This window comes from Physcomitrium patens, chromosome 11, assembly GCF_059467195.1.
Source record: "Physcomitrium patens ecotype Gransden chromosome 11, ASM5946719v1, whole genome shotgun sequence".
Taxonomy (NCBI): Eukaryota; Viridiplantae; Streptophyta; class Bryopsida; order Funariales; family Funariaceae; genus Physcomitrium; species Physcomitrium patens.
This window is the reverse complement of record NC_143420.1, coordinates 12,757,358-12,771,162: the sequence shown is the minus strand read 5'-3', so window position 1 is coordinate 12,771,162 and position 13,805 is coordinate 12,757,358. Positions and strand designations below refer to the sequence as shown.

General features: G+C 34.0%; 1 protein-coding gene and 1 long non-coding RNA gene across 10 annotated transcripts; one reads left to right on the top strand and one right to left on the bottom strand.

Moving 5' to 3' along the window:
- Nucleotides 1–151: 151 nt before the first annotated feature.
- On the bottom strand, nt 152–6,078 carry LOC112288657 (uncharacterized). Of its 4 annotated transcripts, none has more exons than XM_024533087.3 (6): nt 5,863–6,078; nt 4,548–4,829; nt 3,966–4,171; nt 2,155–3,603; nt 1,159–1,909; nt 152–934 (listed from the first exon to the last, which is right to left on the bottom strand). In XM_024533087.3, exons 1-6 carry the CDS (start codon nt 5,873–5,875, stop codon nt 528–530), a joined length of 3,108 nt encoding a protein of 1,035 aa, XP_024388855.1. In that variant the 5' UTR covers nt 5,876–6,078; the 3' UTR covers nt 152–527. The 4 variants fall into 4 exon arrangements, with proteins under 4 accessions (XP_024388855.1, XP_024388856.1, XP_024388858.1 ...); XM_024533088.3 differs by lacking the exon at nt 5,863–6,078 and adding an exon at nt 5,400–5,817; XM_024533090.3 differs by lacking the exon at nt 5,863–6,078 and adding an exon at nt 5,400–5,816 and having other exon boundaries at nt 3,966–4,234.
- A 1,118-nt stretch (nt 6,079–7,196) lies between these two features.
- On the top strand, nt 7,197–10,321 carry LOC141045922 (uncharacterized). 6 transcript variants are annotated; one of them, XR_016505547.1, is made up of 4 exons: nt 7,197–7,599; nt 8,012–8,989; nt 9,596–9,682; nt 10,014–10,321. It is a non-coding gene; the product is annotated as an uncharacterized LOC141045922 (long non-coding RNA). The 6 variants fall into 6 exon arrangements; XR_016505549.1 differs by lacking the exon at nt 7,197–7,599 and having other exon boundaries at nt 7,910–8,989; nt 9,596–9,802; XR_016505550.1 differs by lacking the exon at nt 7,197–7,599 and having other exon boundaries at nt 7,911–8,989; nt 10,009–10,321.
- The last annotated feature ends 3,484 nt before the right edge of the window (nt 10,322–13,805 follow it).

Genomic DNA, 13,805 nt, shown 5'->3' with positions numbered 1-13,805 from the left:
AGTTTAATTGGGAAAGAGAATCAGCTCAAGCTTTTGCTACATGCGATAATACAAAGAAGTTGAATTTGCTCAGGGACATTGCACGGATGAGTTGAGGAAGCAGGGGAAAAAAGTCGACTATTCTGAGCACGATACAATCAGACGCCATTCAAATGATGAAGTGTACTCTTGAGGAGGTTCTATGAACTTGGTGATTCATGTGACAAAATACAAAGTGTGAATATTAGCCTGGAAGGATGTTAAATGCACGTCTCACCGCACACTCTCTCTTCTGTGGGAATCGCACAGTACAGCATTTTGCGGTCTCCATCGTTAAGGAATTGAGACTACTGTGTCAAGTGTAGGTACAGTACCAAAGAAAATAGGGATACTTGTTTTTCTCGGTTGTAGTCCTAGACCCCGACTAGACAGAAGAGAGAGGAAAAAATCAGCTCGAAGGGGAGGTAGCGAATTGAACATAACACCCCAAGTAATTGGCCTTGTCAATAACTGAGTCTATTCCTAGGAGCGCTGGCGATTCCTACCAGTCACTGCTGGCGAGTAATTGCCTTCAGGATGAGCATCAGCCCTGTGGCAGCCAATGCTCCAGTTGCAGTTGCAGCTGGCAAAATGTACTTGGTAGTATCTGTTTTCTTGTCAGATATATCCTTCGCCAGTTCCAGCTCTTTGTACATCTTTTCTTTCCTCTCACTTTCACATTTGGCGGTCTCTAAGGTTTCCTCCAGGGTCTTAACCTGGGATTGCCATGAGTTTACCTCCACAGACTTGTCCCTCACATGCTTCAGCTCCGTGAGTTCAGCGGCAAGTTCCTCACAGTTCGCTTGTGAAGTTGCGATTGTATCTTGCAGTATTTGAATCTTATCCGAAGAGGAATTCAGCTCAGCCTTGAGCTTATCGTTCTCAGCAGTAGCAACTGAGAACTTCGAGGAAAGGGCTGCAAAGTATTCCAGTGGATAGCAACCAGTTAGGACTACGATCACATATAAAATCATCTTTACACCAACTTTGAATATTTCGATGAGATTTCATCTAAAGCAACTCCAATCTTACCAGCACTTTAGACTCCTCGCATGCCATTGCTCTTCCCACCCGAAGTCCATGAACCACACCAAACATTAGCACAAAGATTCAGATAGGCAAGCATGAGAGGAATCGTACCTTGCTCATCTTCTTTATGTCTTTGAGCAGCCTTCTCTGCCTCGTGTCTTTCCGTCTGCAGCTGACTTTCCATAATCTCGACCCTGCTCTGCAACTCTTCAAACTTTTTTGTTAGTTCCGAGGTGTGAGAATCAAAAATTCCCTGCTCTATTTCGAGCCTTGCTGCGGCCTCCACTGCAGCAGCTTTAGCAGCGCTCAGCTCCTCTTGCAGACTTGAGAACCGGGTCTCTGATTGCTGGAACTTCTCACCAAACTCCCTAGACCTTGTAGCCAATGTTCCATCTGCTTCAGTTGCTCTCTTCCGACTGGCTCCCAATTCATCTTGCAATTGCAGAATCATATTTTCAAGGCGCTCCACTTCGTCACCAAACTCCTTAGTTTTAGATTCAGCCAATTCAGAAGCTTCTGCTGATTGTCGTTCCACCTTTTCAAGTTCCTGCTTTAAGGAACCAATAGTGGTTTCCAAGAGTGAAACTTTAGCCACCGCATCCTCTTGAATACTTTTCTCCTTTTCCAGAACCTTAGCAAGCTCGGACGACTTTTCTTTCGCATCAGCGAGCTCTGCACGCAATTCTGAGATAGTGGTGCTATGAGACTCTACCGCTGCGCTCAACTCTTTGCCTTTCAGCTCAAGGCTCTCGATCTCCTTGCAAGAAACTTCCTTCTGTGAGTGAGCATCTGCCAAAGTCCCTTCAAGCCTAGCATTCTCCTTCTTGAATGTCTCATTCTCGACCTCGAGCTCCTCAACGGCCTGTAAGAACGAACCACAATAGCATATTCAGCTTTCTTAAAAAAAAAAAACTCGCAACATACAATTTGTACAAAGACGTGCTATACTTCACACGATAAATAAAATAAAATAAAAAATTTAAAAGAAAAAAAAGAAAAAAAAGAAAGTCTAAGCAGATGCCTCGTGACCAATCAAGGACGAATTAAAAGAGAGTAAACAGGTAGAAAGATTCAAAACTTGGCTCATGACGAGAAAGGGATGAGTACCATCTTAGTCCTTGAAAGATCTGCATCAAGTCTTCGCAAGTTACTCTCCAGACCAGCTATCGTTTCCCGACCGGCAAGGTCAAGTCCTTTAAATTTCTCAAGCTCCTCTCTTGATTTCGAGAGAAAATCCTCAAGCTCCTTCTTCTCAGAAGATAATGCAACCTTCTCTTCATCTGCTGCGGATTTCTCGTGCAACAATCTAGAAGCCTCTTCCTTCAACGCCACAAATTCTTCTTCCGGAATCTGTAAATCAACGAGTGCCTTGTTTATTTGCTTCAGTGACTCGACCTCTCTCTCCAGAGCTTCTACTCTGTCTACAAAAGTCTGTTTCATCCTCTGAGCATCCTCTATCTCTACGCTGGATCTATTCAGGTTATCTTCCAATAACCTTTTCTCAAAAACGAGGGAGTCTTTCTCTTTGACCAGACCATCTCTTTCTTGGCTTAACTCTGAGACGTTTTCCCTAAGTCCCGCCAATTCTCGTTGAAACTCCTCAAGAGTCGACGTTAATGACCTAGCTTCTTTCTCCATAGTTTCAACACGTTCTTTAGCAGCCAAGGAACGCTTCTCAGCTTCCTCAAGCTCATGTGTAGTGTTCCTGATCTCCTGCTGCAGCCTTTCGTTCTCCTTTGTAAGGGTCTCTTTCGCTTGCAAAAGGGTAGTTTTATCTAGAGTCAAATCTTTGACATTGTCTTTCAAATTCATTTGCGACTGTCGAAGTTCCTCACTCTCGGCAGCGAGCGAATTCACCTTCTCCGTTAAAGAATTGATCTCGTCCTTGGCAGCACCAGCAGCTTTTTTGGCTTCCTCAAGCTCCTTGCCTAGTGAGGACAAGCGGTTGTTCTGATCTTCTTTCTCTAACAGAAGACTATCTCTCTCCTCTAGTAAGGATAACTTTTCCTCATTGAGCATTGAAGCATTTCGTCTTAACTCGGCCAATTCTTTCTGTAACCTCACCAGAGATTCAACCTCTTTCTCCAGAATGGCAACTCTTTCGTTTGAAGCAGTAGAAGACCTCTCCACCTCTTCAAATTCCTCTCTAGACTTACACACAGTTTCTTCCAAGCGCTTCTTCTCGGAGACAAGAGAATCTCTCTCCTCAATGAGATTAGAAAAATTTCCTCTCAAACCAGCCAATTCTTCACGCACCCTCTCCAAGGACTCCATCTCTTTTTCCAGAGCAATGATCTTGTCGTTTGCAGCAGAGGACGAACTCTTAGCCTCCTTAAGTTCGTCCCTAGATTGAGATACAGTTTTTTCCAAGTCTTTGATTTCAGAGATTAAGGAACTCTTTTCCTTCACCAGTGCGTCTTTTTCAACACTTGCAGTTGCAGCTAACTCCTTCAGTGCAATAAACTCAGTTTCTGATATTTGATGCTTGTTCAGCTCATCGGCTACGATAGGGCGTTCAGAAGATGGGACGACGGTCTTATCTTCAGACTCATTTGCCTGCAAACGCTCATGTCAGCTACTTGGGTTGCTGACGGGAACGGGCATTGAAAATTTACAAGTAATGATAAGTAACATTATGGAAGTCCTGTGCATGGAACAGAAGAAGCACTGATGCGGAAATTTATGGGAAGATTTAAAATGAAGGAGTAACAGCCACGAAAAATGCACAAGACACGTCATCCTTAGTATAGAAAATCAGTGTTTTGAGTAATTTAAGGGTTCTGAATTGCAAAATTTAGACAACAAACCGGTTGCCACCCAGTCAAACAGCGATATTCCTTGATCAAATTCAATATGTACTGGCGACACGAGATATGCAGCAGAAAGCCAGCGGTGTGAAAAAGAAGTGCACCACTTACCGTATTGATTTTCTCCTCTAATTGAGCCATCTTCTTTGAAAGAATGTCTTTATCAGCTCGAAGACTTTTGATTTCCTTCAAAAGTTTGTCATTCAAGTCGTGAAGGATTTGCGTCCTGGGACTTTCAGCAGGTGGAGCTGACTGAGGTTTGGAGGAGTCAGCACGTTCAGTCGATGCCTTACGTCTCGGAGAGGCCGACGGTCTCTCTGCTCCCCAACATTCTCATATCAGCTCAGTCTTTCTCGAGCGAAAGACAATCTTTGAACAAACTAAGTGCGAATGAAGTGGTGGTTAGTAATTAAGTTTCCAAAACTGAAAATATCCTATATATACAGCTTAAGTATGAAGTCTCGGAGGGTGGAATCTCCAGAACCAGCGACGAGGTAAAGAAGGCTCGAACAAGCACAGTCAATAGAAGAAATGAAAAGTGTCTAATATGAAGCAGAAATTCTCCAGCTATACCACCCAGAACCCAAGTTACACGACCACTCTTGTGAGGTCCAAAGTAACAACTTATAACAGTCAATTTGGAGGAAAGAAAAAAGATGTCTAATTATTGGCAGAAGAACAAAGTTGACACACCTGCGACACGAGGAGACAATGAGCGTGGAGACGCAGAGGCTTCCCAAGACACCAGACCGTTCTGTGGGTACCGAGGAGTAGAGTTGGTCGATGCCAAAGAATCGCCCTCATCTCCGCTAGCTCCATGGCTAGCTGGTTGACTGTTACTCTTCTCAGAATAGTTCGTCTCCACCCTGAGACCGCCAGTGCCCGCTTCCTGGCGAGGACTCATCGTCTTCTCATGAGTTTCAGGGTGTTTTGTCTTGTGTCGATTCTTCTTGTGATGATGTCCAGGCATTTTGACTGCGCACAAGTCCGTGCTCTCAGGTAATCGCGAAGATAGAATTACTGACACACAAATCCACCTGACGCTACACAATCCTTCTTCATTACAGGTTTCCCACACATAGAACAAATAAAAGGAACCAGCAGCATAGGGCAAAAGCGCAAAGAAAGCTGCGACTAGACAGCTTATAGTTGCGAGTTCCAACGACAGCACAGGTCGGCACACAATCCAACAAGGCATTAATAAAAAAATTAGACACCGAGTGAACAGTATCTGAAAGAGAGTCTGGACATGAACGTGTAAAGAGACCTGTCCACAATGTACCAAGAGGCATTCACAGCAATAATGAACATCTTCCATTATCATGTCCCTCTATTCCATTTTTCCAAGCGCAAATCTTGGGTGCTGGTGCGTGATACACACCCTTACTTTGTGCACCACGGAATTCTCTACCTCACGAACGCCTCATGAGAGTTCCATGGAGGACATGTCCAGCCCCAATGCAAACAAGATACAACACTCTCCTACAAAAAACACAAGTCTTCTCCAAACAAGAAAAGACCTGCGAAAAGAAAAACACGACGCACCTGCTGTACTTCGAAACCTGTCAGAAAAACGATTCGTCACCAAGAGTCGGTCGACTAACCACTTGTCTAGCTCTACAGACCTCAAAACGCACTAACTCCAAACGCAACCAAAAATTCTTGCTCTAATGCAGTTATTCGTCGCGCTCCACCGCACAGCTCGCCACTCAACGCGACGCAGCACGACACAGAACTCAATGAACTACACAACTACCTGCTCTCCAACAACTAATGACCACAAACACCTCTACTCAATCACGAATCTCTCTCTAAAGTTTAACACAACCTCCGAATTACCCCAAAGGCTCTCTCAACAACCATACCAGCCGAACTTTCAGCCCAAATTTAAGCAACACAGGGACAATTCACGTCATCCTAGGGTTCCCATTATCACCAAGGAAATTGAATATACGACCAACACACGTAATCCGAGAGTGAACGTCTGGGGGAGTGTAAAAAGCTTTACTGTTACGGTTCATGCGTAGCGAATCCGACGAAACCAGACTCCATCGCAACCCTTCGACGGCGAACCAGAAATTTTGAAAATCCGTAAAAGCCTAAAATGCCGTTTGCGTTCGCCCGTGGCGCCGACCCCACCACCACCATCCCAATCCCCGTAATTGCGATCATGGTTGAGATGAGAAATCGACGACGCAGAATCACGAACCAGCACCAGGAGATACAATCCGAGGGCGAAGGGAAGAAATGGTCCAAGTGAGGCCTTGAGCGCGGGGTTCGAAACGAAAGCGCGGGGTTGGAGAGGCCCCCTTCACCGCGACTCCTCCCTTCAGCGGGGCCATTAACCGCATCCACTCCCTATGTGCCACGTATACATAGGCTTTTATGCACGTCCACGGTGTTAGGGTAATTCAAGACAAACACTCGGGTCTTTTTGGTCGGCATGAAAAAGTCGCGGGGGGGGGGGGTAGTATCGCTCCTTTTGCTTTTTGTCCACCGGTAGGGTTTGGTTAATCTATAGAACATGGCTCCGCTTCGTCATGGGAAAAAGTCAATAAACTCGTGCCCTTAGCCTTTAAAGGTGCTTTTTATTTACCTTTAAAGTTGGCTTTACGACTTTAAACTATATCTCCTACTGGTGGAACTTATCATGTAGGAGCCTTTTCACACTGGTGGCATCACAATCCCATGAAGATATTCTCGATCACGTGAATAAAAATAATATTAAAACTGAAATTCTCCAAGTTTGCTATTAAATTAGGTCATATCAGTGTGGGTTCTTAACAATTAGTCAGACATCATGTTTATTCCGTTTAATTTGTATATTCCTAATAATATGTTTAGTAATATGTTGAAGGATTCCTTGAACGTGTATTTTTATTTTATTTTGGAATAGTTTGAAATCATTGGTTTGAATATTCTTTTGTTGCCTAAGTATTTGATATTGTTATTTTGTTTTGCTTTTGCATTGTACGTACAAAAGTGATGTGTATGTGAAGAAACTGATGGAACTCTCTGGTAGGTGGAATAATGTGTATGACAAAGGTGCTTGTTTATTTGCACTTCAGTTTTAAAGTTACATCATTAAAGACCAAACCCAAAACTTTCCTTAAGCATTTAACTTCATTAATTCTCCAAATTTTCATATATGTATATATTTTCATCCTTGCGTCTAAATTGTAATTTTTTTAATATATATTGTGTGAATCTATCTATCTATGTATATATATATATATATATATAAATGGTGTATGTCATTGTGTCTACAATAATCACTGATTGGCTGATTGGCTGATTGGCTGTACAACTTTTAAAGATTGCAATAGATTTTTGGTAACTTTTTTGGTAACTTTTTTGTAATACATTTTCATCACAAACACATCTTTCTTTTATATACAAATATGAATGATTTAAGGTTATTGCAATGGTTACACAATCATTTAGCTTGCTACATGAGCTTTTTCTAGTATGTATATATATATATATATATATCTGTAGAAAGGGAGAGAGAGAGAGAGAGAGAGATAAAGCTTTCCATGAAAAGTCAAAACATAAGTTTAGATCAACTTTAAGAATGTGCATTAACAAATAAAAAACAATTTTAGTTTGAGAGTTTTTAAGTATCTATACTTGCTTAGCAAAATATTTGTAGCTATAAACAGAATTTATTGTTCACGATCCTGGATGGTGATACAATAATGGAGCATAATTGATTACTTTGTAATAGCAACTTTAGAACAATAATGTAAGATCTTTAAGAATTATGTATAACTGGGATCATTAATATTTTGTAGAGGTCTTTTAAGTTTATTTCTTATTCAGATATACATACATATATATATATATATATATATATTAATGGTTACAGAACTTGAAGTGATAGGCAAATAGAAAAAAGATATTCACATTTGTCAATATGAATTTATAAAGATTAAATTTAATCAAATTTACCTCATTTATAGATATGCATTAAAAGTCATAAAGGGAAGGTTTTGAATAAAAGATCATATATTCATAAGTTATATATTCATAAATTTGTATGAAATCTTTTCAATACTTTCATATCTAAAATAAAATGAAATATATATATATATATATATATATTCTACCTAATTTATAATGTTGGTGGATGGAATTGTATTGTAAATTATGCAAAGTTGATTTTGAGCACACATGTCAAGATTCTTAAAATGCTCCAAGTTGACCTACAATTGCAAACAAACCCACTTGCATAATTTGCATATACCTAACTTCATTGCATGATTTATTACATGGTTATTTGATTGAAGAGATGAATAGAAGAAAAAAAAAGGATTCAAATACAAGGTTCATGTTGTGCAACCAATTGGTGTGATCCGAAGATGATAAGACACAAGTTTTGTTTGTAAAAGGTATTGCAACATAGTTTGAAGCTTTGATGTGATGCAGCATTTTGAAATAGTTATGAGTTTCACAATGCATCTCAAAGCATTGAGATTGAGTTGGGTTTTGAAGGACCATGTTGTAGAAGTGGGTGCTTCATATTAAAGCATCCTCCCTTGTTATGTACTAATCATGTTTTTAAGATCACATTGATTCTGTTTAAGACAGTGTTGTTTAAGTGCATTCCAAATGAAGTTCTATTATTTAGGTTGTTTAAAACATTTATGTATATGTTTACTTTGTATTGACAATACAAGATTATTTTTGCAAAATATTAATATCATGTTACTATTGATTACTGAGTATATGTATAAGATTTAAATGAATATCAGTAATTTATGATAGATTAAAATTATTTTATACATTGCATGATTGCTTAAGTGGAGGAAGGGGCTACTTAGAGTGGTCTTAAACACAATGATAACATTGTTATATTACTTGGTAGCAAAATCATTATGTAGAAATCAATTATAGTTTATATTTAAAGGTTTTGCACACTAAAATTTTGTAATTTTTATGCCCATATGCACGAATGACATACGAGGTTTGAGAATCAGAATTCTCGTTGACATCAGAAACTCATAAAAATCATAAAAACTCATAAAAATCACGATGAATCAACATTCCAAACAAAACTTAAATATTATATACAAAGCAATCATGCAATTTTCAAGTGTACAAAGTATACAAATGAATAAAATTAGATTACAAAGGTGACACCACGTTTGAGAGTGTATTGTTAATGAGTTAAAAAAAATGTATTAATAATAATAATAATAATAGGTATGTACATAAAGCTATAATGGTTGGTACTAGTCCAGCAGCAATCCAAGTAAAGTAAATCTCTTTAAATAATATTTATCTAAAGAACATCTTGTTATTCATTTTTACATTTATTTTATAAAAATGCATCATTAAATATTCATGTTGATGCTTTTCTGATATATATTTGCATATATATATATATATATATATATATTCACACACACAAGTGCTTTACAAGTTTTTAATTTTTAATTTTTTATAGTTTTTAAATTATGGTGAATAAACATTTTCCCAACATTTCTGCTATTGCAAGTAATTGTGCATGTTGACAATATCCTCTCATTAGTTAAAGCTTCGAAAAGACCTTGAAGAACCTTTTCCTCACTACAACTCTTTTCTTCATAGATGTATTTATTGTTCCCTAAATACTTATAGTTTTTTTTTTGTTTGTGTCATAAAATTTCTATATGAATCATATATATATATATATATATATTTATATTCTTGTCAATTTTATTATATGATTTTCAATGTGTTGCACAATTTTGTATTAGGGAAAGATATGTCCGGGGAAGCTTTAACTCATGAGTGGATGACAATACCATTACAATTACATTTTTAAGACTCAATTCTTACAAAAGGTGTTACATGGTACCTCCTTCATATTCATTGAATTTGCTTCTACAAAGCGAGGAACACATTTATTGAGGTTTTTAGTGCAAAGTTGTGCATCTTTTGGATAAAATTAGAGGTGATTGAGGGTATGGTTTAAATCTCCTTAGGTTTTGGTTTATAATCATGTATGTATATATTTGTATAATTGTAAATATTTTTTGGACATCTTTTAGGTGTGCAGTTAAGTAAGTGAAAGCTTTTTGAGTTATGTTGATGTGGTTGAGTAGCAATTCATGCACCTTGATATAGCATATCAGTTTTTAACATATTTTATTGTTTATTGTTTATGAAGGACAGTTCACGCTGCAAGATTGTGACCTGGATGATTTGATAAAAGAAATTAATGGCCACGGTTTTGTTGTTCTCCTGAGATTGGTAATCTAGAAACTAAACTATGATTCTTCACAACTTTTCTTTATATAATTTCATGATTTACTTACATAATTTCATAAGTTCGTAAAATCATGAAATTATACACGGAAAAAGTTGAACACAAAGATTTGAAAAGTTTTTACATCTCTTGCAAATATTTAACAAACAAAGAGAAGTGTAAATTCATGAAGTTCTTCTTCATAATGCGCTGGTTCTGATTGGAATGGTTAACCTCAGTTTTGTTTTGTTTTGTTTGTTTTTTTTTTTTTTTTACATTGTTATTGTTGTTATTCTTATTTTGAAAATTATAGCAATATACATATACATATTAAATAAGTAAGAATCATAACTTTTTCTTAAACAAATGCATTTGATTTTGGGTTTTTTTACAAGAAAAATAAAAACAATGATCAAAGGATAAAAATTTCATTTATTCAATCTATCACCATATGATGGATTTGTGATTTTCTTTGCAAATTAAACTTCAAATGTAACCAATAAAACCTTAAACATTTAAAAATAAGTTTAAATGCAAATTTTGAAATACCCTCAAAGTTAAATAGTGCATTGGAACTGAACACGTTCTAACAAATACCCAGTTTTGTTTTATTTTTTAAATTCTTTTCCCTTCAAATAAACCGGACATGAGAAAGTTACAAGTAGATTAAAAAAAAAAAAAAAAAAAAAAAAAACTATAATTTGGATGTCAATTAGGACAATAAACTTAATGAGTCCTTTTATTTATCAATAACATTTTTCTCACCCTACATCATTCAAATGATTGTATAAAGTTTTGGTAGAGATAGTGCTAATATATTTATTGGTACAAAACTAGTAGAGATATAGTATTTTGAGAGAATTATATATATATATATATATATATATAGCATTAACTTGTGTTATTAGGCACTAATGAGAAGGCTTCTTTGTCTTGTCTCGTTATATTATACCTAAGTTGTTTTATATAATTGATGATTATATATAGACTTTCATGTAGTTACTCAGATCAAATCATTTTGCAATAGTAATCATGATTCAAACCACCTGATTGTAAGCTATTTGATTCAAATATATTTTTGCACTTTAAATATATTTGTTTCATCTACCATACAATATCAAGTATATAAATGAATAGAAATTAATAGAAAAAATTAAAAAATGTGCAAGATCTAATATTAAGATGCACATAAATCTCAAGATTATAAAAAAATAAATAAATTATAGAACCCTTATATTTTTTGAATACCATTCAATATAATGGTCTACAAAAATTCCATATCTAATTAATCCTTATCAAAACACATGTGTCCAAATAAGGTTACTTGATTTTGATAAAAAGAAAAAAACAGAAGTTGCTTCACTGAATCTACAAAACATTCACTGTAGCAATCAGGTTACATATTTTGGAACACAAAAGCTACATATTTACAGTTGTAACAAAATTAATTCTATTAATTCCATAAATAGATTATTATTAATCTTCTTATCAGTATCTTTATTGATTTAGCTTTGTTACTGTTAAGATATATGCCCTCAAATCAATACTTGAATAAAAATAAAACTAAGTGAATTTGGTAAAAAAAATGGAATACAAAACTTTTTGGAAAATTAGAATTCATTCCAAAGACTTTTTATATTAAGTTATATTCTTTAAAATTTGAATTTTTTGAAAAGTATGACTTTAAAATAAAGTAGGTAATTTAAAAAATACTGAATTAATTATACATTAATATGTTTATATATTATTCTTCAAACTTAAGACACAATTGCTTCACCATAGATATTACAATCTATAATGAAAGCAATTTTGAGTCCAATTGCCTTTTACCTTAATTCAATTACACGTGTATATATTGTAAAAAGTTTATTAAACAATTAAATTTTTTGAAGTTTACATATACTTTAAGTTTCTCATATTCTTCAGACACAATCACTACAGGAGAAAGTTAAGCAGAGTCACTAATTTGATTATATATGAATGTTTTGATTTACACTAACAAAAAAAAAAAAAAAAAAAAAAAAAAAAACTCCATGACACATTTGATGGGTATATAAGATAAAATTATTTGACATATAATAGTATTTTTTAATTTATTAAAAAAAAAGTGATTATATATATATATATATACACACAAATAAAAGAACTCACCCCTATGAGATTTTTTGAGTTTTAAAAATAATATAAGATACAATAGTAAATAATACACTATATATATAGAAAGATAGATAGTTGTAATTTCATGACTTATTATTAATTCTTGCACACGGATATTTATTATTTGATTAAATTGTCTAATATTTATTATAATACTCAATTACATTGAAAATACAACATTAAATTTGAATATGCTACAATGGAATTGTAAATTTTAAAAGCATCTTTCTGTATTATTTTTAAAAATTAAAAATATTAAAATACCATATTTTTAATTTTGATGCAAATATTTTTTATTTTTAAATTAAAAATAATGGATAAATATTTTTACAATTGTATTAAAAGGTATGCATGGTTAAAATTAATACTGAATTGTGTCTTATGCTTTGTTTAGAGATAGTCCTAAATGCTATTTATCTTCAATATTTAATTAGTAAAAATAATAACTTCAATCATCTAAAATTTTACAATTTAATTCATAAGGATAATTTGTTTTGATTAATTTTTAGCTGATTTTTATAGCTATAGTGTGAAAATTTTACTTAAAATATCATAATTATGAAAGAAATATTTCATAAATAATTATAAGAATTTGCAATCTTAAAATTTCGTTGAAGAAAAAAGACAATTTCAGAAATGTTACCATATATATATATATATATATATTGATCAGAGGGATTAAAAGATAATTAACTATATTGTTATAAGAACTTTCATTCTTATGAAAAGAATACATAGCATACTCAGAAAGATTAAATCAAAAAACTTATTTGTGTCTAATAAATCATGCCATATTGCATTTATGTACGTATGTATTGTAAATGTACTTGTAAAAATTTAAAAATATAAAAAGCTCTACTGTAAAAATTATATATCTAATTGATTCATACCAAAGCACATGTGAGCATAAAAATGCCATTATGAGCTTAGTAAAACAAATCCCATATTAAGAAATTTTAATGCATATGTATTTCAAATTTTGGATTAAAATAATATTGGATAAATATTTTTACCATTATGTTGAAAAGCATGTATGGTTATATTTAATACAAAATTGTATCTTATGCCTTATGTAGAGATAGTCTTAAATGCTATTTATATTTATTATTTACTTAGTAATAATAATACCTTCAATTATTTACTATTCACAATTTAATATCTAAAGATAATTTATTTTGAATAATTTGTAGCTGATTTTTATAGCTTTAATGTGAAAATTTTACTTAAAATATCAAAATCATGTGAGGAATGTTTTATAAGTAATTTAAAGAATTAGCAACCTTAAAATTTCGTTGAAGTTAAAGTCAACATTAGAAATAAAGCCATACATACTTATATGATCAAAGAGATTAAAAGATAATTAGGTTTATTGTTATAAGAACTTTCATTCTTATTAAAGTATATATAATACACACTCACATATATATATATATATATATATATATATATATATATTTGTGTATAATAAATCATGCCATATTGCATTTATGCACATATGTATTGTAAAAACTTTGAAAATATAAACTAAAATTAATTGAAAATTAGAAAATTCTATTTTAAAC

Excerpts from the sequence above, each read along its gene's own strand:
- LOC112288657 (XM_024533086.3), bottom strand. The coding sequence starts at position 5,146 with ATGCCTCTTGGTACATTGTGGACAG. Across the intron at positions 4,172-4,547 it reads ATTGTCTCCTCGTGTCGCAG|AGAGACCGTCGGCCTCTCCG; the intron begins GTGTGTCAACTT and ends GTTGGGGAGCAG. Across the intron at positions 3,604-3,965 it reads TAGAGGAGAAAATCAATACG|GCAAATGAGTCTGAAGATAA; the intron begins GTAAGTGGTGCA and ends GAGCGTTTGCAG.